The 22029-nt window shown below is 35.7% G+C and overlaps 2 protein-coding genes across 2 annotated transcripts; both read left to right on the top strand.

The window, feature by feature from the left end:
• The first annotated feature begins 544 nt into the window (after positions 1-544).
• LOC128986824 (intraflagellar transport protein 57 homolog) lies at positions 545-21290 on the top strand. The gene is made up of 10 exons (XM_054407372.1): positions 545-826; positions 4860-5033; positions 8846-9008; positions 9230-9348; positions 10409-10574; positions 14118-14232; positions 15572-15633; positions 18540-18674; positions 19929-20073; positions 20782-21290. The coding sequence occupies exons 2-10, from the start codon at positions 4867-4869 to the stop codon at positions 20934-20936; spliced, it is 1227 nt and encodes a 408-aa protein (XP_054263347.1). The 5' UTR covers positions 545-826; positions 4860-4866; the 3' UTR covers positions 20937-21290.
• On the top strand, positions 820-3589 carry LOC128986825 (E3 ubiquitin-protein ligase RNF113A-like). Its single transcript, XM_054407374.1, has one exon. The coding sequence runs from the start codon at positions 1017-1019 to the stop codon at positions 1971-1973; it is 957 nt and encodes a 318-aa protein (XP_054263349.1). The 5' UTR covers positions 820-1016; the 3' UTR covers positions 1974-3589.
• Positions 21291-22029: the final 739 nt, after the last annotated feature.

Raw genomic sequence — 22029 nt, 5'->3', positions numbered from 1 at the left:
ACGCAGAGGGGGTGTGATTGCGGCGTTGCCAGTTCGAACGGTGCGGCCTTGTATTAGAGGTGGCTGTGCCTAGATCCATAATTTTTTATTGTGATATCACAGATATAGTACTTTAATGGTGATATAGCTGACTCAGAACATGGTGTGGTGATCTAAAATGCAGTAAGATTCTTTCAAACCAAAAGGCAGCAATTTAGGATAGTAAGTCAATATTATAAAATTACCGTGAAGTGAGGGGGTGGACTTGCACATGAGATCCTAAAATAATAAACCAACATATAAGCAAGAACCAGAAAGTATACTAAAGTAAAAACAAAGCGCAGACTAGTTGGTAAAAGTAAAGGAACAACCGTGCTATATTCAATTCATTGTACTGTGTGAGTGAGACTGTACACGTTGTAGCAGATAAATCTGATATCTGATATATGTCACAGTTCCACGGAACGGTTTACTCACGCATGCGCAGTATGAGAGGAGTAATCCGCGATTGAAACGGATGTAGGAGAGGAGCTTAGAGTTGTTAGTGTTAGTGTTAAGTGTGGTTGTCATATTTGATAATTGATTTCTGTTTATATTGTTTTTGAATTTTGATCAACTAACTGTTAATTTTGCCAAATGCTATGTTGTCAAAATGAAACCAGTCAAACGTATACAGTCCAATATAATCGGAGAAGAACAATAATTGTGAACAAGGCTTATGTAAAGTGTACCAGTGAAGATAACCTGAAAGTTACCCATCAACAGTGAACAATTTCAAATTATTTACTTTGATTTCAACGTTAAACGATTTTAGTTCTGGTACATCACTGTAGGCTAGGATCTAAAGGTGACCAATCTATTTACAAGCATTCATTGGTTAATATTGCGTAACTCACTCTATGGTATAGAACTAGCTTAAGCCTAGGTTAGGCTCACTGCACAACTCATTGCTTTTAGTACAATTAGACAATTGTACGCTTAACAATCTTGGAAATTCCAACTTAGACTACATTTATTTCTTAATATTTAATCTCATAATGGAATCAACTGACCAAGAGAACTCTGGAAATGATGGTAAAACCTGTTTGTTTTTCAAGCGGAAACGAAACGTAAGATCAAGAAACATAAGAAGTAAAGACTCTAGCAGTAGTGAGGATGAAACTACAGTCGTTAAAAAAGATAAGAAAGAAGACAAATCAAATCCTTTAATTCAAAAGTCCAATTTCAAGAAAGTGATAAAACCTGATTCAGCAGCAAACGAGTCCTCAAGTGATGATGACAAAGTCACTGTTTCTTACCGGTCTAAACGCACAGCTGCTCCTGAGGGGCCCTCCGATCAAGGTGCAACAGCAGTGTTGGAGATTGAAACTGAAACTGACAGGGACGCTCAGGCAATATTTGAACGGTCACTGAAAATCAACAAAGAACTTAAAGGAAAAGAAGATGATAGCATATATAGAGGTATGGCAAACTATACTCAATTTTACGAAAAGAGAGACACCGCCCAAGGCAATGCTTCAAGTGGCATGGTTAGAAAAGGACCGATTCGAGCTCCAGCACATTTGAGGAGTACAGTTCGGTGGGACTACCAACCCGATATTTGTAAAGACTATAAAGAAACCGGGTATTGTGGTTTTGGTGATAGCTGTAAATTTCTACACGATCGTTCTGATTACAAGTTTGGATGGCAAATAGAGACAGATGCGGCATCAGGGGTTGTAGATGATGAAGATGACACAAAATATGAAATTGATGATGATGAGAACAACTTGCCTTTTAAGTGCTTTATTTGCAGGGACTCGTTTACAGATCCTATTGTTACTAAATGCAAGCATTATTTTTGTGAAAAGTGTGCTCTCACTCAATATAAGAAGTCAGCACGTTGCTACATTTGTAATCAGCAAACTCATGGAGTTTTCAATCCAGCAAAAGAAATTATAAGCAAGCTAAAAAATACTGCACCGAAAAACGAAGAGTCTTCTGATTCAGATTAGAAGTCATCTTAGAACTTGAATGATTTAAAACTTGTACACACTGAAGGTTTTATTGTAAAAATCTCTTGCAAATGTGACAGTTTTTTTAGCCCAGCCTACTTTTGATTAGAGTATAAAACAATGCTATTTATCAAACCCTTGGTCAAAACATAAGCTCACCCTTAAAAACTTAATTCCTCAGCATGTTGGCGCAATCAATTTGGTCTTGTAGTCTTGTAATTTACATTTTAATCTCATCTTTTTATTGCCAATCTGGAAAGCTAAATAACATCACAGCCTACCTAATAAACCCTATTAGGCTACCATTGACTATTAGTCAAAGCTATGATTTAGCTAAGCAGGAGCCCACATAAATTGAAACTCTTTACCCTACTCTTAAATATTATCTAAGTTACTACTGTCCGTGTCAAGCTCCATAGTTTATGTTGTAATCTCCAACATTCTAATATATAAAAGTCATTGACCGTATTACCATGATTGAAGTTATATTGATTTTTAATAACTCTTTTCTGCCCATTAATATTTTTTATTCGATTGGCTTCTACGCTTTTTAAAAATAACCTTGTTTTCAACCATTTCATTGCTTTGAGATCTTAATTTTTAAAGACAAAATCATTTTAAATACCGGTATTTTTAATGGCACGTTTTGGTAACATTTATCGATTTTCGATCAAATTAGAGTATTACTCTTTAAAAAGTATTGTACACAGTAGAACCTCTTTAATCCGAACCCCCGTAATCCGAACGTCCACTAATCCGAACGCCTCATGTACTCCATACACAGTACAGTAGTTCTATACGTACGCACAGTAATTGTTTCTATTCTAATGTACAGTAGGTACTGTTTATTCACTATGTTTACTACGGTATTAAATGAACACTGCATTTTACTTTATAAAGCACTTTTTTTCACTTTTCCTGTAACAACGAAGAGCCAATTTAGCCATGTTGTATCTATTGTCATGTAAAAACAACATGTTCTGTAACCCGAACTATTCAATAATCCGTACTACCCCCGGTCCCAATTAGTTCGGATTAAAGAGGTTCTGCTGTAGTATTTAGGCCCTACTGTAGAGCCCCTGTGTTATTTAAGTCATTAAGGACATGTTGGAGTTTCACACTTAAATGGTTAAGTGTCATATAACCATAGCCACCTCTAATACAAGGCTGCAAAGAGACGTTAGTTGGCAACGACACAATCCCAGTCTACTGAAACAGCAGTCTCATCAATTCTTAATGGAGCTTATGTGCAATATTTATGATGTTATTAATGTTATTACAATGGCAATAGGCCGGCTGGCGAGACGTTGCCACACAACGCCGTGGCCTTGTGTAAGGAGAGGTTATAGTAAAAAAAGTAGTAGTATCTTCATTATGGGTAGGGTAGGCCCTACCGTAACTTATGGAAATTTAAATTTGTTTATTTATATTTTAGTATAATTTATTGTTTTATACCATCTTTTACAGTGTTCCATTGTGCCTAAACCAAATTAAGGCTACCGACTATTTAAACAATTTTCCAAAGATTAAAGTATCTTGATTCCAACAATGACCTCCAAAAATTCTATGATTTTGTAAATGTTATATTTTTGTAAATATAGCTTGCTGAGACTAGTCATATTAGTTTTCATTAAATCCTTCTAATACCTCGTTGCATACATTTAAGAATCAAGAAAATACAAATAACCAGTTTTTAGAGGACATTATTTAACAACTTTCAATATTACTGTTGGAAGTGTGGTTTTAGTCACAATAAGATGGTTTTGTACTACGAAATGCTAGAAAAAGTAACACTGCGCTTGGTTAACACTCCTTCAATCTTATGTAAAACATATTTAGCTTTTTGTAAACTGTCACACTCTTACTCGTACTTTCAAGCTAGTTTTTCAGTTGAGGAAAATATAAATTTGAAAGGAATAAAGGAAAATAAGTTACAATAATTTAAGGTTTTATTTGACACATTTTTTGTATTGTAGGTTTTATTTGATTTTGTACGATACTTATTTGTTCTAATTTTGACAAGAGTACCTGGTACTTTCCCTTACACTAACGAGTTTTCATCGTGTTTCCTGCACATTTGAAAAATGTCACTTACCCAATATGATTGATACCCATAACTCATGATTGCATTTATAAATTACAATAATTTGTTCGGTTTTAGCGAATTTTCCTATAGGGAAGTAGCTATTAACGTATGTGGCACGGTAAGACCTAGGCCTGGGACCGAATTACTTTTTCATTTTGATGTCTCCAGAGGCCAAAAACACCATTCGTTCAAATTTGTATATATAGGTATATACATATACGTCCGTGAACCCGATAGCTTGAGTAATTTTTGTCAAATTTTGATGAAATATGGTTTAAAGGTGTAAGGCGGGATAAACTTGAATGAGTTAGTGAACCAGCATAATCGAACCATGGGAACGGGGTTTTATAGAGGTAAAAAATGGTTTTTCTCATCTTTGACCATCAAAACACAAAATTTCCCACGGTGTACGGTTTTTGGTACAGGGGAAAATAAAAAAAAATTAATTTTAAAATTCCCATGTTATTGTAAAATGTTGGAAAATATTGTAATATGTTGTAGTTTGCTTGTTTATGGATATATTTTGATCAAACTTGGCAAATTTATTTATTTTATCCTAAACTATTAATATTTTACTAAAAACCACACTTTATTAGCCTCCCTGTAGCAGCAAACCTAGGTACTTGTTAAACCTAATGTTATTTAAATTGATTTAATTGAAAATCAATTCAGACAAATGGAAATTCGCTTAGTTGGCAGGTTTGCTACGGCGGGGGTATTTATAAATAATAAATGTTTAGCAACATTTAAAATGGCCAGTATCCTGTAAAGAGTGTTGTGTTGTATTTACCTTTTCTCAGGTGAATCATGGATCTGGAGCAATTATCATCTCGAGGGTCTGCCTTGGAGGATCCTACCGATCCGTCACAGGCTTACCAGCCCTTTATCATCATGGAGGAGCTCATGGATAAATTGAAAGTTTTAAAATACGGCGAAGAGTTCATCAAAGCTTTAAAAATGCGTCCACTTAACAGGTACTAAACTAGCACAAATATTTGCCTAATGTATGTATATTTTGCTATTGTGGTTGAAAAGCTTGGTTTCAAATACACAAATTACTTGTACAATTTGAGAAGATCACTTGTGAAAGCCATGCCATGTTTTATTCTGCTTTTTATTAATAGTCTTTTATTACAAAAGGTCCAAAAAGAGCTATTGTCCTTTGTTCCCTCAACAAAACTAAAATATAACTTTCAGTGGAGTTTTTGAAATGAAATGAAGCACCTAATCTGGTTTGCTGTCTAATAAGACATAATAACTTTTAATCAAATATTTTGATCTGATAACACAACATTTTTCAGCAATTGTCAATGCGTGATTGTTGAATCTTAAAATTGAGGTGTGAACCCTAAAATTTCTAAGGAACTATAAACGCTAATATTCTTTCTCCATTCATACTTATCACCGTTATTCCCACAGATGATTGTGCTCAAGCACGAAAAACCATTAAATCATCAAACAATGATTTTCTAGAAATGGTATTTCTAGAAACCTTTCTTAAAGATAGTTCAAAGTTCTTAGGGAGGGCTGTTACAGTTGATTTTCATTATAAAAAGATCCCCGGTTCTTGTTTGTGACAATAATTGTGAGATTTTATAAAACTGTTAACATGAAGCCTCCTCTAAAACATGGCTGCGCCCTATGACAGCTCTCAGATATGTCAGAGGAGAGCATGGGTACGCCGATGAAGTCGCAGCCCTCATTGCTGCAGCAACGTTGAGCTTTCCCAACTGAAACCAAACCAGGACATGCATTTAGTAAATGCCTGGACGGCTGATCAAGACAGAGATCGTCGTCCTTATGAAAGATATTGAAACCGTAGTTCCGCTACGAGTGGGGAACGTAGCTGTCCAAACCCCCAAGTACTTGGTGTCATAGTGGACTTGTTAGTTGAGATGGAGGGACCATATCTTCCATACTGTGGACAAGGCTGCTAGGATTATCACTACTCTGTGTATGCCCGACCTAATGTATGGGGTCCTTGGTCAAGCCGGAGAAGACTCTTGATGTCTGCAGTCCAGTCCGTGCTTCTCTAAGGCTCTGAGGTATGGGAATAGGCATACGCACTCTGTCAGGAATTGGTACAGTGTGTAAGCAATAAACAGCTACACACGGGAGTAAGCCCCTTGGGCGTAGGTAAACTCTACTTAGTTCTGATGAAGTGGAACAAGTGTTCCCAGGAGGTTATAGTGGGTAGTCTTTGGGTCTTAAACCCATTGGAGTCCCACACTACAGACTAGCCACCTGTGTGCATAAACATATTTCCCATTCGGTAGTCTTTGGGTCTTAAACCCGTTGGAGCCCCACACTAGACTAGCCACGTGTGTGCATAAACATATTTTCCATTCTTTCCCTGAAACAAAATACAAGACTGCAGGCGCTGCACCCAACAATGGACCAACACCACATTCACTGGCATATTACCATAGTAATAACAAATTTTGTACATCACATTGTATAGACGCTCCAAATGAGTTAGTGCTACAGCCGTCTTGCACATTAATGGCTAGTTTAAATGTGTCATCTTCATATATATATATATTCTCTGCCCAGCAACGTTTGATTGATTTATACATCTAACAAAATTCAGTAGTCATAGGGCCAAATCATATCTAAGGACATTACCTTTTAAATGTTCTGGATATAAATGTCTGGGTTTTTTGCAATACAAGATTGTTCCCTTTAGGCCTATGTTAAAGAATAGAGAATTTTTCCAACGCCAACACAAGAGGGCGTCAGTTTTATCAGTTGTTTTAGGCACAGATGAATGAACAATGAGTGTTGAACGATTATGAGATGACAGCTTAGATAGTTACTGAGATATCAGCTGGTTCTTTTACCAGGATCATTTATCAACCCCTCCGGGACAGGCAACTTTTATGGCCTAGGACAGGCAAAAATTATTCAAATAAAAAGTAGCGGGAAGTAGAGCCTTGGTAGCTTGAGACATCTGGGTACTGCAAAAACACTAGCCAGGGCTGTCTGATGATAAGGCAGACATATCCGTTTCCCGGCCAGAACAAACCAACCCATATGCCGATATATCCGTCCGCGAAGGGTTAAAAGCACAGTGAACAAGGACAGCTGGTTCCACTTTTGAAGCGTTAAACAAGATTTTGAATTTTCTCAGGATTGAGCCGGAAACTTTCTAATTAGTGATTACTAGCATTAGCACACAGCAGTCTTAGCTCTGATTACTAGCATTAGCACTCAGCAGTCTTAGTTGTGATTACTAGCATTATAACTCAACAGTCTTAGCTCTGATTACTAGCATTAACACTCACCAGTCTTTAGCTCTGATTACTAGCATTAGCACTCAGCAGTCTTAGCTCTGATTACTAGCATTAGCACCAAGCAGTCTTGGCTCTGATTACTAGCATTAGCACTCAGCAGTCTTAGCTCTGATTACTAGCATTAGCACTCAGCAGTCTTGGCTCTGATTACTAGCATTAGCACTCAGCAGTCTTGGCTCTGATTACTAGCATTAGCACTCAGCAGTCTTGGCTCTGATTACTAGCATTAGCACTCAGCAGTCTTGGCTCTGATTACTTGCATTAGCACTCAGCAGTCTTATCTCTGATTACTAGCATTAGCACTCTGCAGTCTTGGCTCTGATTACTAGCATTAGCACTCAGCAGTCTTGGCTCTGATTACTAGCATTAGCACTCAGCAGTCTTAGCTCTGATTACTAGCATTAGCACTCTGCAGTCTTGGCTCTGATTACTAGCATAAGCACTCAGCAGTCTTGGCTCTGATTATTATCATTAGCACTCAGCAGTCTTGGCTCTGATTACTAGAATTAGCACTCAGCAGTCTTGGCTCTGATTACTAGCTTTAGCACTCAGCAGTCTTCGCTCTGATTACTAGCATTAGCACTCAGCAGTCTTGGCTCTGATTACTAGCATTAGCACTCAGCATTCTTAGCTCTGATTACTAGCATTAGTAATCAGCAGTCTTGGCTCTGATTACTAGCATTAGCACTCATCTGTCTTGGCTCTGATTACTAGCATTAGCACTCAGCAGTCTTAGCTCTGATTACTAGCATAAGCACTCAGCAGTCTTGGCTCTGATTATTATCATTAGCACTCAGCAATCTTGGCTCTGATGATTACTAGAATTAGCACTCAGCAGTCTTGGCTCTGATTACTAGAATTAGCACTCAGCAGTCTTGGCTCTGATTACTAGCATTAGCACTCAGCAGTCTCGGCTCTGATTACTAGCATTAGCACTCAGCAGTCTTAGCTCTGATTACTAGCATAAGCACTCAGCAGTCTTGGCTCTGATTACTATCATTAGCACTCAGCAGTCTTAGCTCTGATTACTAGCATTAGCAAACAGCAGTCTTGGCTCTGATTACTAGCATTAGCACTCAGCAGTCTTAGCTCTGATTACTAGCTTTAGCACTCAGCAGTCTGGGCTCTGATTAGTAGCATTAGCACTCAGCAGTCTTAGCTCTGATTACGTCCTCAACATTCGAATGTTGGAATGACAGATTTGATGTTTTTGCCGGCAGTGTCCAGCAGCTTGCGGAACATAAAAAAAAACTTTCATAATCATCTTTTTTTTATCTAGTCTATCCATGTTATAGATACAACAAAACTTTCAACAAAATTATATTACGTCATGGAGTATCCTGACTGATTTGACTGATTGCATAATTATTTTACATCAATATTAAAGTATATTTGTACAGCTGATTAATAGTGAAGTAAAAAAACTTATAGATAAAAATATTTAGTATACTTCTATACTTTTAGAGCAGTAGTAATGTTACCAATGTTTTCAGATACTATTTCGCTCTGCAGACTAATCCAGGAGAACAATTTTTCATGTTCACGTCACTAGCGGCCTGGTTGGTGCGTAAAATGGGACGTCAGTTTGAACAACCCCAGGAATACGATGATCCTAACTCAACCATCGCTGTAGTTTTGGATGCCACACGGGATCTTGTAAGATAGTTTAGGGATTTAGCAACATCATAATTATGTCCAAATATTTACTCAATCAGAGAGAATTTTTTTTATTTTTTTTTTTAGAAAAGAGAAAAAATACCTTGTCACATCTGTAGTAGTAGTAGATGCACAATAGAAAAAAAATAACCATATAGTAAAGTCTAAAAAGTGTCTAAACTCTAAACCAAGTTGAACATAATTATGTATTATGTTCGCAGGGTATTCCGGTGGATTTTGCCCCCAACAAGCTAAAGCAAGGGTACGGTCGCTATGCCATCTACATTCTCAACAGCTTGGCTGATAAAGCCATGGAGCACACTAAGGTTATTTGGAAAAAGTAAGAATTAATATTGTGATAAGTAAGTGGTACATTGTGTAAAATATTTTACCCAACCCGCCATATTAAACTTCCCTATCCCAAGCGTGATGTATACAACTTCTTTACCTCACGAGTGAAGTAAAGTTTCAAAAACTCACTCGGTGAAGTAATGAAGCCCATTTAAATAACATTGAGTGCTCAACTTAAAAAAGTATACATCTGTGGAGCCAACGACGTTCAACGCTAGAAATCAGCTGTGCTCTAGAATTTTATTGTTATGCTTTAAAGTATTTTCCTAAGCTAGCTTTTATTTGTAAAAGAACTTTACTGTTAGAAGATGAGTGAAATGGATAATGAAAAATATTGTACGTAACCCCCTGTATATTGTCGGGTCAGGTAAAATCTTGTACTTTAAACGTTACGGAAGAGCGTGTTTACATCACTTAGGTGAATTATGCAACTCGCTTCCGCTCGGTGCACAACATTCACCTGCGTGATATAAAAACGCTCTTACTACACACTTGTAAGGTAAATAGCTATTACTCGTATTGATCAATATATAATGTAATTTTTGAATCTTCAATGATATAAGTCCAGCTAAATACTCAAAAGTGAATAAAATCTGTAAAACATGAAAAACATGGTGTGTTTAGAGAAAGAAATGTAATTTATTTAATGACAATTGTGTCTATGTAGTTGCGTATGAATAGTATAAGTCTCAGCAACAAATTCTATTTGAAATAAAAATAAATAAATAATCTGGCTGTCCCATAAAATAAAAATAAAAATCACTGATAGATATTTGACCTTATACGTAAAGCACAGAAGTTACAAGGCTAAAATAAAATACCAAAATATGTATCAACATATCATAATTTGCACAAACTGTTAAGTCAAAGTCATTTTGAGAATTGAACAGTGTCTTGCAATAAATCACTGCTAAGTTCAAGAACCCAACTTTTAGATACCAGTATCCCACTTTCTACAAATAAATAAGTAAATAAATCAAATAAATATTTATGTTCTTGGACATCATTACAGTTCACTACCAGTATCTGTATGTGATGAATTATTTTAGACCAAAACCCCCTCTTGAAGTGGAAACTGAAGAGCAGCCTATAGATGACGAAGCTGAACTTCTCTTGGAGAAGATTGAAGAAGAAATGGCAGCTGAGGATTCAGATGATGATGAAGACAACTTGCTGCACATCGATGATCTACAGAACATCACCAACATCAACAAGGTTAGTAATTATGAAGTTTAAATTCCAAGAATCCATGGTGGTTTTGGCAGTCTCAGATAAAGCCACTGAGGATGCCTCTTGACAGTAAATCAAAACGTTTGGCAGAAATCTACAATTGAAAACACGGTTGATGCTGAATTGATGCTGAAAACCACTATGGATTCTTGAAATGGTTAGCAAATGGTAAGCAAATGGTTAATTGTAATAATAATGATTCTGATTTCTTACAAGTTACAGTCGGAGTGCCGCAAGGCTCTGTCCTAGGCCCTTTTTTATTTTTAGTTTTTATTAATGACTACAGTTCAAACGTTTCTGTGATGTCTGTTTTGTATGCGGATGACACCACCCTGATACATTCTGATGTAGATTTTTTCACTGTTCAACACAGACTACAAATAGCTATGGAGGAATCAAAATCATGGTTTTTAGCAAACAAATTAAATGTTAATGAAAGTAAAACAGAACACATTGTATTTACTTTAAGCAGTCAGCTAAATCTAGTATTAGATGATAACTATTTATTAAAACCTGTAAAACTTCTTGGTATTTATTTAGACAGTAAGCTGTGTTGGGAGGAACATGTAAATAATCTATGTAAAAAATTGTCACGTGTCACTTGTTTGTTAAGAAAGTTAAGGTCTTGTGTGTGCTCAGAAGTAATTATTATGATATATTATGGTCTTTTTCACACCCATCTCAACTATGGTGTCAGATTATGGGGAAATTCAGCTGCTGCCAAAACCACCTTTGTTTGGCAAAAAAAGGCTATAAGAGCAATGTTTGGTTTAGATGCAGAGGCCTCATGCCGTAACCTTTTCCCTAATCTTGGTACTCTCCCTAGTTTGTTTTTCTTTCACAATCTTTGTTTTGTCAAGAAGAATATTGAAAAGTTTAATACAAACTCATCTGTCCATTCCTATAACACTAGACAAAGAGACCACATAACTAGGCCTAGTATTAGATTGCAAAAATATTTCAATAGTCATAGTTACCATCAGATTTTATTTTACAACAAATTGCCTTTAGATATAAAAATGTTACCATTTAAGAAATTTTGTACCACTGTTTGTAAGTTGCTTAAAGATAAGGCATTTTATTCAACTGAGGAATTTTTAAATCATGTATTTTAATGTTGACTTTAATGTTTACTTTGACTTTCTATACAAAAATTGTATGTTGACGAAGCCTATTGTAACTGTGTTATCTAATGGCAAATAAATTCTTGATTCTTGATTCTTGAAATGCCACTGTTGCAAAAGCCTACATGTAGATTGAAATAGCTCTATTTTAAAACGTTTTTATTAGGTCGCTTTCTTGTCCGCTACAAACTTTGCAATCAATTTTATACTAACTTCCCGATGAGCTAGAGGCTTGAAACTTGAAACATAGCTCACAAATGGAAGACAATGCAATATTATACAATTTAATTTTCATATTTCCCTTGGGCTACGCCCCATGGGCTTGTTTTTATTAAATCGATTTCTTGCAAATTTTGATACTTCCCGATGAGCTAGAGACTTGAAATTTGAAACATAGCTCACAAATGGATGACATTGTAATATTATATCATTTAATTTTCATATTTCCTTTCGGGCTACGCCCCATGGGCTTGTTTTTATTAGCTCGCTTTCCTACAAATTTTGATATCAATTTTAAACGATGTAACCGATAAGCTAGAGACTTGAAATTTGAAACATAGCTCACAAATGCATGACAATGCGATATAATATCATTTAATTTTCATATTTCCCTTGGGCTACGCCCCATGGGCTTCCAAATTTTTCATGTTTACATTTTAAAAGGATGTAAATATATCAACTAATTTAAGTCAGCTGTAAATACTTAAATTTGACAGTTCAAAAAGCAGAGGTTAAGAGGTACAGGTTCTGCTCCCAAGAGATTCTTTATACAAACATTTCAAAATAACGATAAACAATCTGATTGCAGATATAAAGGAGTTTGTTAATAATGTCATTTGTTATTTATTTAGTATTCTAAAAAGTAAACAATAAATCAAATAGATTGATATATTTATAGTTAGTAGGTAGGCCATACATGCAATCTAATACATAATTATATGCAAAGAAACTCAAATAAACCTTAGATTTCCCACATGCCTCTGTCTTAATCTGATATAGACATTTGAAATAGATTTAATATGCACACACATTAAAACTAAAAAGTATAAAATAATTTATAAATAAAAAACTTTTTTAAACAAAACGTTTTTAAACGCCCTAAAAAGTAGAAAATAATTTACAAATAATTTATAAATATGTTGAGAGAGTATAAATACTTGTACGATTTAAAACGAAAAACGTGGGGTGCATGCAATAGATTGTTTACAATTACCTTCACCTACTGAACTAATGTATTATTATCAATTAATTGCATGCACCCAAAGTTTTTCGTTTTAAATCGTACAAGTATTTATACTCTCTCAACATATTTATAAATTATTTGTAAATTATTTTCTACTTTTTAGGGCGTTTAAAAACGTTTTGTTTAAAAAAGTTTTTTATTTATAAATTATTGTAAATAAAGTGAGTATGAATGTTGTACCTCAGCTGTCTTGCTTAGTGATTTTAAAGCTGATTGTTGTTGAAAGGACGAGTAGAAATAGCTTTTATTTTCATTTCTCTAGCTAAAAGAAAAGCTTCCGTTTGTAAGCTTATGAGACATTATACCAGACCCATCTGTAAAATTTGCCATTTCAATCATACCTGTTTAGTTAAAGAATATTTGTTAGCAAAATTATCTTTTATATTTGACTTTAACCAATTCAAGTTGAAGCTGCACATATTTTTTTGATTAAATGAAATGGGAAATAATTCATCTGCCTCGTTGATTTATGAAAGAAAAGAAAATTTAACTGTTTAAACTTGTCTCATTCTACTGTGTGGAAAGGAATGTGCCGACACTCATTTGAGAATGAAACTGTTTCTTGAGTTTAACCATAGACTAACCAACACAAGTAGACTTCTCATCCCATTGTAAATTTTGAAGCTAGTTTTTCATGTCTAGTTCATGCTGGGCGCTAGTGTCGATGAAATTTTGTTTCTATCATTTTAGGGTTAATTTCTTGATTTGTGCTTTACTGTTTGGTTAAATAACTAGGGGACAATTTATTGTTTATGATCGTATTATTTGGTTAAACGAGGTTTTAAATGACTGTATTAACGGGAAACAAATTGTAAACAAAACACGACATCTACAGAAAACCGTACAGAACTAACAATAAAATTGTCTTCAGCTGCTCCATTAGGATGAGAAATCTACTTAGGGAGTATGTTTTATCTATGGTTTAACCATGAAATAGAACAGTTGTGAGATTCACTAACAGAATCATTTGTTGTACCACATTATGTCATTGCACAAAACAAAATGATTCCATTGCAGTAATTTAGTTATAGATCCACACATTTAAGCTTTGATGAGTTTATCTCAAGTTTACTCCATATTTCTCCTTATTGAGTAACCCATTCAAGCTTCCAAAACAGAAGTTATTCGCTCCTGCTCATTGCATAGGTGGTTGTTTTTCAGAGTTTGTTGGAGTCCCAAAAACAAGAAGAGATGTTGGAATCTAATACTAACAGCGAGGAGTGGCGATTGGAATTGGAACGAGTTTTACCAAAACTGAAAGTAACAATTAAATCTGGTAAGGAATTTACAAACTGTGGTTGTGCTTTGTAGTTTAAAAACTATACCTCTTTGTCAACAAAACATTTTTACATATTTAGGCATCAACCCAAGCAAATGGATACATCTTGTATATTGTCCTTTACTTATTTACAACCAGTGTCAGAATCAAACCATTTCTGCCTCTATCCTTTTGTTCATTTACCACCAAATATGTCGCCTTTCCTGCGCAGAGACTTCCTCAGTGACTTAACTGAGTTTTGAGTTTGATCTTAATGGCTGACGACCTGGTTGATACAAAACATTAATGGATTTGATAGGTATCCCTGTGTCAACATGGGAAAGACTGAATAGTACCGTCTTATATGAATTAAGACACTTGAATTCCTGTTTGCGTTACAAGCCTTTAAAAGTGATAAGTTTAATCGCGTGCTGGCTTATCTTAATTTCAGAGTTTCCTTTTTCTTATTTATGAGATCATGAAGGTTCTATTGAGTCTAGCATTTTGGTCCGCTTAAACCTGAGGTACTATTCCGGCAAACTAATACGTAACTACGTACTGTAATAATATGTATTAAACACTTTAGCATTCTATTTTCAACATGGTTCTTGATACTATCAGACCCAATCGCTGTACATTGTGCAAGTAATTAGAATGGTTAGTCAGATGTTTGGAACATTAAAACGTTTTGCTTTTCATACACAGTACTATGTACTTACTAATAATGTAAAGGATTATACCATAGATAAAACATACTCCCTTAGTAGATTAGTCATCCTAATGGAACAGCTGAAGCCAATTTTATTGTTAGTTCTGTACGTCCAACTGTAGAGGTTATGTTTTGTTTACAATTTGTTTCTTGTTATTTCAGTAATTTAAAACCTCGTTTAACCTAATAAAACGATATAATCATAAACAATAACTGGTCTCCTAGTTATATAACCAAATAGTAAAGCACAAATCATGAAAATAACCCTAAAATAATAGAAACAAAATGTTGTCTACACTAGCGATCAGTGTGGACGTACATGAACTAGACGCAAAAAACAAGCTTCAAAATTTACAATGGGATGAGGAGTCTACTTGTGTTGCTTAGTCCATGATTATACATTATTACTCATCCTTTACTATCTGACAAAGTCCCCTGTCTAGAGTCTAGAGCTCTGGGCTGAGGTCAGTTGGTTGTGAATGTGTGATTTCATTTTTTATGTCAAGTATCTGTTGGGGATCAATACCCAAACAATACGTCATATCTGACATATCTACTTGCAATATGTTTCTTACTATGAAACTTACTATGAAATGTACATACTTGCTATTTATCTTGAACGTTTGATGAGTGTTTGATTCATTCTAGATTCAAGAGATTGGCGGGCTCATTTGGAGCAGATGAAGCAATATCGGAGCTCATTGCAGGAGGTACAGTAGTTAAAGATTTCACAAAAAAGTTATGATTATTTTTGACTTTGAGGGTGTATTTCCTTACTCTAATACAGTAGACACCCTCTAGTTTGGCCACCTCGGGACCGGACCACTGGCCGAACTACAAAACGGCCGGACTAACCGGATTTAGTGTAGTGATGTGCGTATCGATACAGATATCGATACAAGGACCGTAAAATATCGATATTTTGTATCGATACGTGGGAGTGTATCGATATGCCCGTATCAATACACCTATAGCCAATATCGTATCGAATATCGTATTGTTTATTTATTAATATAAATCTTATTTTTACGGTAAGAAATTTGTCTTCCCATTTTCCTCCCCTCAAAAGTAGTAGTGGAAATTTGATATTTTACCCTAGCATCTTCAAAAACACTGATAAAAACATGTATTTTCATCTATGTTTTGCAAATAACCTCAAAACTAGGGCCACCATTAATGGAAGTGGGGACCCTCATTGTCCATATTATACTATTTAATGTGTAAGTGGCATACCCACCATCATTATTAGTAATTTTTGGTTCAATTCATTATCCTTGCGTAAAAACTAGGAAAACAATAACAAAATGTTTTCCAATTTGAGGGTTTACCGGAATTTGGAGGTTATGTATGTATGGTTGATACAAATAAAAAGACACAGGAAGGTCCTATAATATAATAAGTTATTAATAACCTATTATAACCATCTTTACAAGCTTGTAAGTAACATAGTATTTGTCTATGCAGCTTGTATATTTGAGATATTTATTTTTTTTTTTTAATCATAAACAATACAATACGATATTTTATCCGATACATATAAAAATCGATACATGAGGATACGATACGATACACGTATCGATACACCACGTTCCGATACGCAGTATCGATACATTGACCCGTATCGCCCATCACTAATTTAGTGCATTTTACATACGGTAATCAAAATACAAATGATAGTATTGGGCAATCGTGATATGTTAAGTCAATAACCTTGGTTCAGTAAAAAAAAAACTGAAACGTTTAAAATCACGCTTACTCAATCAAAACAAAAATTACTCAACACTGTACGTACAGCAATAAATCACGTAAAGAACAGAACAATAGAAAGCCTAGTACTGCAAGCTACCGTAGTCAGCATAGGCTACTACTAAATGTTGTTTCAGAACATAAGAATGTCGATAAAAACATTAGACAGTTCATAAAACAGCATAAAATTATAGTACTTAGTCTTAAAGATAATAAGGACAGTCGTAAAATATGATAAAGATAACAATGGATGACGTAAAACACAGCTTATTCTTTCTTCTTTGTTCTTCTATTCTTTCTTTGCCTCTTTGGTTTCTCTTCATCCACACATTCAATTGCCATAGTTACTAATCACCCAATCACAAACTGTTGTGAGATAGCAAGCAAGTGCACAGCAGACATCAGTTTGTGTGACCAGATGATTGTCAGTGCAAGCGGATAGCTTGACCTTGAAGCTAACGATGGCTATTTTTTTGTTTTGCTTTAATTTATATTTGTCAAATAAACCGTGGTGTTTCAAAAACAATAATGGGGGAACCTACTGCATAAAAAAGTGGTCCAAAATATTTAATTATACTCTGCATTTCAACATATTAGACCGAAGAAAAATTATTTATAAAAAATGTTCTTGGTATTTTTGAGGTTATGTAAGGCTGTAAGCGCGTCCCGGCTCGAGAAGAACTTAACATGGTTTCAAGTGTGCCCGTACACAGTAAACGCCGGTGCCGGCTCAAAAAGCGCAACAAGCGCGAGCTGCCGGCGTCAACCGGCAAACAAGTATGAAGAGAACATTCTTAAAAGCCGGTTCCGGCAACCGGCTCAGTCCGCGAGTGGTCTCTGTACTGTGCAGTTGGTGGGTGTCATAGCGCGATGGTTGATACAGATGATTTAATTTCCAAAGTTTATCAAAAGAAGGCGATTTGGGATAAACGGGAGAAGTTGCACGCGAACAGAGTGTATGTAGATAAGTGTTGGATGGAGATAGCTACTGAATTCTCATGTATGTGTAGAACCGTTGTGGGTCACCTTTTAGTTGCGGAAACAAGTGATGGTATTCACCAAGTTTCTTCCTATGTCTATTAACATGAACACCGACTTTCCTCCTTTGCAATGATTTTACATGAACACTCTCCGCCAAAAACACATCATCACTAGACGAAGACATCTTTGACACTGCTCAAAGTGAACTGACTTGTCGCGCTTGTTACCAGCTTTCTTTATGTACGGCTTCAAGCTTTTGCCGCGCTTATAAGCACGAGGAGCAAGCTGCCGGTTTGCCGGCGCCGGCAACCGGCGTTCTTTGTGTACGCACCCTAACATAGTTTTAAATAGGTAATATCTGTAATATGCAACAATTCACCCATAGAAGCACCCGTAAACTAAACTGACATGAATTGTTTACTTCTATGGCCGGAAACTAAACATTCAAGTTCAATCCTGTCAAAGGTCATTCGCCCGTGACATATGACTTGTCCCCCTGAGACCGGGCCGGACCATATGGCGGCCGATCCAACCGAAGCCGAACTAGAGGGAGTCTACTGTACTTGTTATTCTTGCTGGATGGAAAATGATCAATGATATTTTTGAAAAATTCCCTGAAGAGTTAGTTCTTTTGGGCACAACTTTACATTTGTCTCCACTCAATCTTAGGAAGGTGTAAAATAGTATATCTCACTATTTTCCAAGCTTCCTACATCATGGGAAATCGTCCACCACCATTTAAATTAAGCCACCTTTTGTTTAAATTCCAGTTTATATAAGCCGTTGATAAAGTCTTTATTCTTTAAACCATATTCTCAATATCTAACATATTCAAATTGTTGCATACATACCAAACTAAAAATCCTAAAATGATTAATGTCTCCCTCAGGTGATGTCATCTGCCAGCTCACAACTACAACATCTCTCCACAGATCTGGGCAACTCCCTCAACAAGATACAGAGTAGAGACAAGTTCCTCAACAGTCAACTGGAACCTCTGCTGTATCAATACAGGACTGTACAGGTTAAATATAAATTCCTAAAATTCTACAGATTTACAAAATTGAGAACATTAGCTAAGTGTATTAAGAGTGCAAAGTACGTCATTGCCGAGAACTGTAGATGGCCGCACAAAGCTTTAGCTGAGTATGGCCATACATTTCGAGAAACATAGATTTTTCCTACCACCATAAACAGACTAATTAACAGTAAGATACAGTATTTTACAGTGTTTAGTTGAGGTAATCTATATACAGTAGAACTCCGATTATCCGAATCAATTGGAACCAGACCCCATTCGGATAATCGAAAATTCAGATAATCGGAGTTTAACAGGAATTCCGGGAATTTCCAAGAAAAATTCTCATTTTCGGTACTAAATGAACTTTTAATTAATAATTAATGAAATCAGAACATTTTTACAGTTTACAATGCTCATAGCACAAGTGTTCTATACATGTTCTTAAGTTAATAGTGTTCCATCAAAGTCCAAATTACACACTGGCTAAATTTGTTTAGTAACAATTCTTTAATATTTTGCGAAACTTATTATTACTGTAGCTTTACGTTTTTAAAATTGTTGAAATAAGCGATTCGGATAATCGGAGATTCGGTTAATTGGAGTTCGGATAATTGGAGTTCTACTGTATATATAAAATCCAATGTATGTTTGTTTGTTTGTTTGTCCTTTATGGACTCCGAAACCGCTCGACAGATTGTAATGAAACTTTCAGGCATTATTAAGCATTATTCAAGGATGGTTTTTGTGAAGTTTGGTGCAGATCCGTCAAAAGGGCCCCAGTGGCTGTGGAGTTTCCCATGTTAATCTTATGAGTACTCATATTTAAATGGAATTAAAGAATCTTAACAGCTGGTTCAACTAAACAATTTGATTCTGTGATGTTCAATAGCATTAAAATGTTAATAGGTTTACCAACAGGGTGCAGCACTATTATTATTTTTTTTTTATGACAACAGCTAATTTGCAACCAAAAGGTGAGTGAGCGTAGCGAACGAACTTCAACCTGGAGGCGAGTTAGTGTAGCGAACGAGCTAACCTGAAGGCAAGTGAGCGCAGCGAACGAACTCCAACCTAAAGGTGAGTGAGCGTAGCGAACGAACTTCATCCAGGATGTGATTGAGCCATGCAAACGAGCTCATCTTGAAAATGAACGAGCATTTGACATAAAACCACATTAGGACAGGACGACGTCTGTCGGGCCAGCTAGTAAATTCATAAAATAGATACCAAAACAGATTCATAAGAGTTGTTTTCCAGGATGAGTTAGCCAAGATCTCGGAGCAGTATAGAGAGGTCAGCGGAGGAGTATCCGAGCGGCAGAAGACCTTGGCTCGGATAACAGATGAGTTGGAGTCTGTCAAACAGGAAATGGAAGAACGAGGATCCAGCATGACTGACGGATGTGGGTTATAGACTATAATATTTTACTATAAGTGATTGCTTATTTACACAAATCAGAAGGATTACTCTGATAAATAAAATTGTGAATGAAACAGGGCTAACTTGGAATAGAGAGATGGATTTTGATTTATAATCTCAGGACCAATGTTTCTGTACATTATGTATACTTTTTTTTAGACTCTAAGGAATTGACACTTACCATTTGGCCAGAGATTTTCAAAACTGCAAATGGTTGCTTTACTAGTACAAACATGAGCACTCTTAAGAGTTTCCATGGGGGGGGGGGGGGGTCAAACTGAATCTGGGGGTCGGAATAAAAGCCCTCCTCTACAAACGATCCATGTTTCGCTTAAAAACATTATTGTTGGCTGTAAGCTGGAATCATCAACTAAGCAATAGTTGCAATGTTGCAACAATCTGTTTTAAAACTTTACGGAGCACCATGACCACCACCTGGTGAGCGTCCATATATTAAATAATAATATATCATAACCCCAAATCACACATATAGATCAGCTGTAAACCTTTATAAGCACCTTTATAAACCTTTATAAGGTGGGTTTCTGGTCACCTTACCTAGTGTGCGCTTTGTTATTTACTATTTATTTTTGTTATTTAACTGTGCTAAAACTATTGCTTGTCTTCTGGTAGCACAAAGAGCACAGCACAAATTGAGAAACCTAAAATAAGAAAGAAACTTCTCTTATAGCTCCGCTGGTAAACATCAAGAAGGCCATGGGAAGAGTGAAAGGAGACATTTCATCCATGAACGTGAGGATTGGTGTTTTGGAATACTGCATCACTCAAGCCAGACTGCGGGACAAGGACCTGCTACAAAATGAGCTCACACCCAACACTGTTTAGATTTACATCTGTAGAAGACAAAAGTACAGAGCTGGTCTTAGCTGGAACTTTCATCTAATTCTTTTACTGTTACATTTTGTTTATACTAAAAAAGTATCAGTTTTACATGTTTAAGTTTTTCATTTAAAACTTGTCCATTCTATTTATTCTTCAGTATTTGTTTGAAGAACATCTAACGTTCCAGCGTAGATCTGTGATCTTTCTTTTATTCCATGTTCAAAATGTTCTAGTCTTTTAGCAACACAATGATCTCACATTTATGTACATGTACTGCTTAGTTATTTTAATTGTTTGTATATTCTCACTAAAAACTTTATTTTTCTTTAAAACTTGTCCTTAAAAATAAAACACAATTTGCACAATAAGACTATTGAATTTTCCCTTTTTGTAAAAAAGTATTTAGAAAATACTAGTCGCTCTAACAAATTTGGAATAATGAAATAATGACTTTATTCCCCAAATACAAGTTTTTTTACATTACAAAACAAATTCACCTTGGAACTATGTTGTCACAGTCTCCAGTATTTGTGACAACATGTGTTGACGATTTGTAATGTGTTTGACGGTTGCTGTTTTGATCTTGATTCCAGAAATCTGTTTATTTGTTGGTCTTACATCCATTAAGAGTTGTGGCCAAGGACTAAGTCCTGGTTAGGCGCTCACAAAGTTTGTGTGAGAAGTACCTTGAAAACGCCGTACGTCGACTTGGTGTGGCAAAACGTCAGAACTGAGAACTTGTGTCTAGTATTTATTTTTATTTTTGTATTTTAAATGCGTGTTTGTGAGTGTTCAATTAATTGTAGTGACATTTGACAAAGAACTAAGTTCTCCTGTTTTCATAAAGGTGAGTGACGCCTGAAATTATCTTTTTAAATGAGGTTGACTTGGTAAACGATCTGGTACATCAGACTGAAATCAGTACCGGTAATTTACATCACTATACTCCGTCTTGGGCTTAATTCAACCCACAAACATTTTATTTAAAAACTTGCAAGAACTTAAACAAGGTGATGGAATGTCTAATGGCTAAATGCTGCCTTGTAGAAGCGTTATGGTGAAGTGTGTAAAGTCCGGATGAAAATTGATAAATAGA

This window comes from Macrosteles quadrilineatus, unplaced genomic scaffold (genome assembly GCF_028750875.1).
Source record: "Macrosteles quadrilineatus isolate MER2022 unplaced genomic scaffold, UCM_ALF_1.0 Scaffold_2__2_contigs__length_208266976, whole genome shotgun sequence".
Taxonomy (NCBI): domain Eukaryota; kingdom Metazoa; phylum Arthropoda; class Insecta; order Hemiptera; family Cicadellidae; genus Macrosteles; species Macrosteles quadrilineatus.
The sequence above is the reverse complement of the archived record's forward strand: the minus strand, read 5'-3'. Positions and strand labels throughout refer to the sequence as shown.

What these genes read in the sequence shown, in the direction of transcription:
- LOC128986825 (XM_054407374.1), top strand. Translation starts at nt 1,017, where the DNA reads ATGGAATCAACTGACCAAGAGAACTCTGGAAATGATGGTAAAACCTGT.
- LOC128986824 (XM_054407372.1), top strand. Translation starts at nt 4,867, where the DNA reads ATGGATCTGGAGCAATTATCATCTCGAGGGTCTGCCTTGGAGGATCCT. An exon ending in ATCGGAGCTCATTGCAGGAG is followed by an intron (nt 15,634 to 18,539) that starts GTACAGTAGTTA and finishes TGTCTCCCTCAG; the next exon opens with GTGATGTCATCTGCCAGCTC. An exon ending in ATCCAGCATGACTGACGGAT is followed by an intron (nt 20,074 to 20,781) that starts GTGGGTTATAGA and finishes CTTCTCTTATAG; the next exon opens with CTCCGCTGGTAAACATCAAG.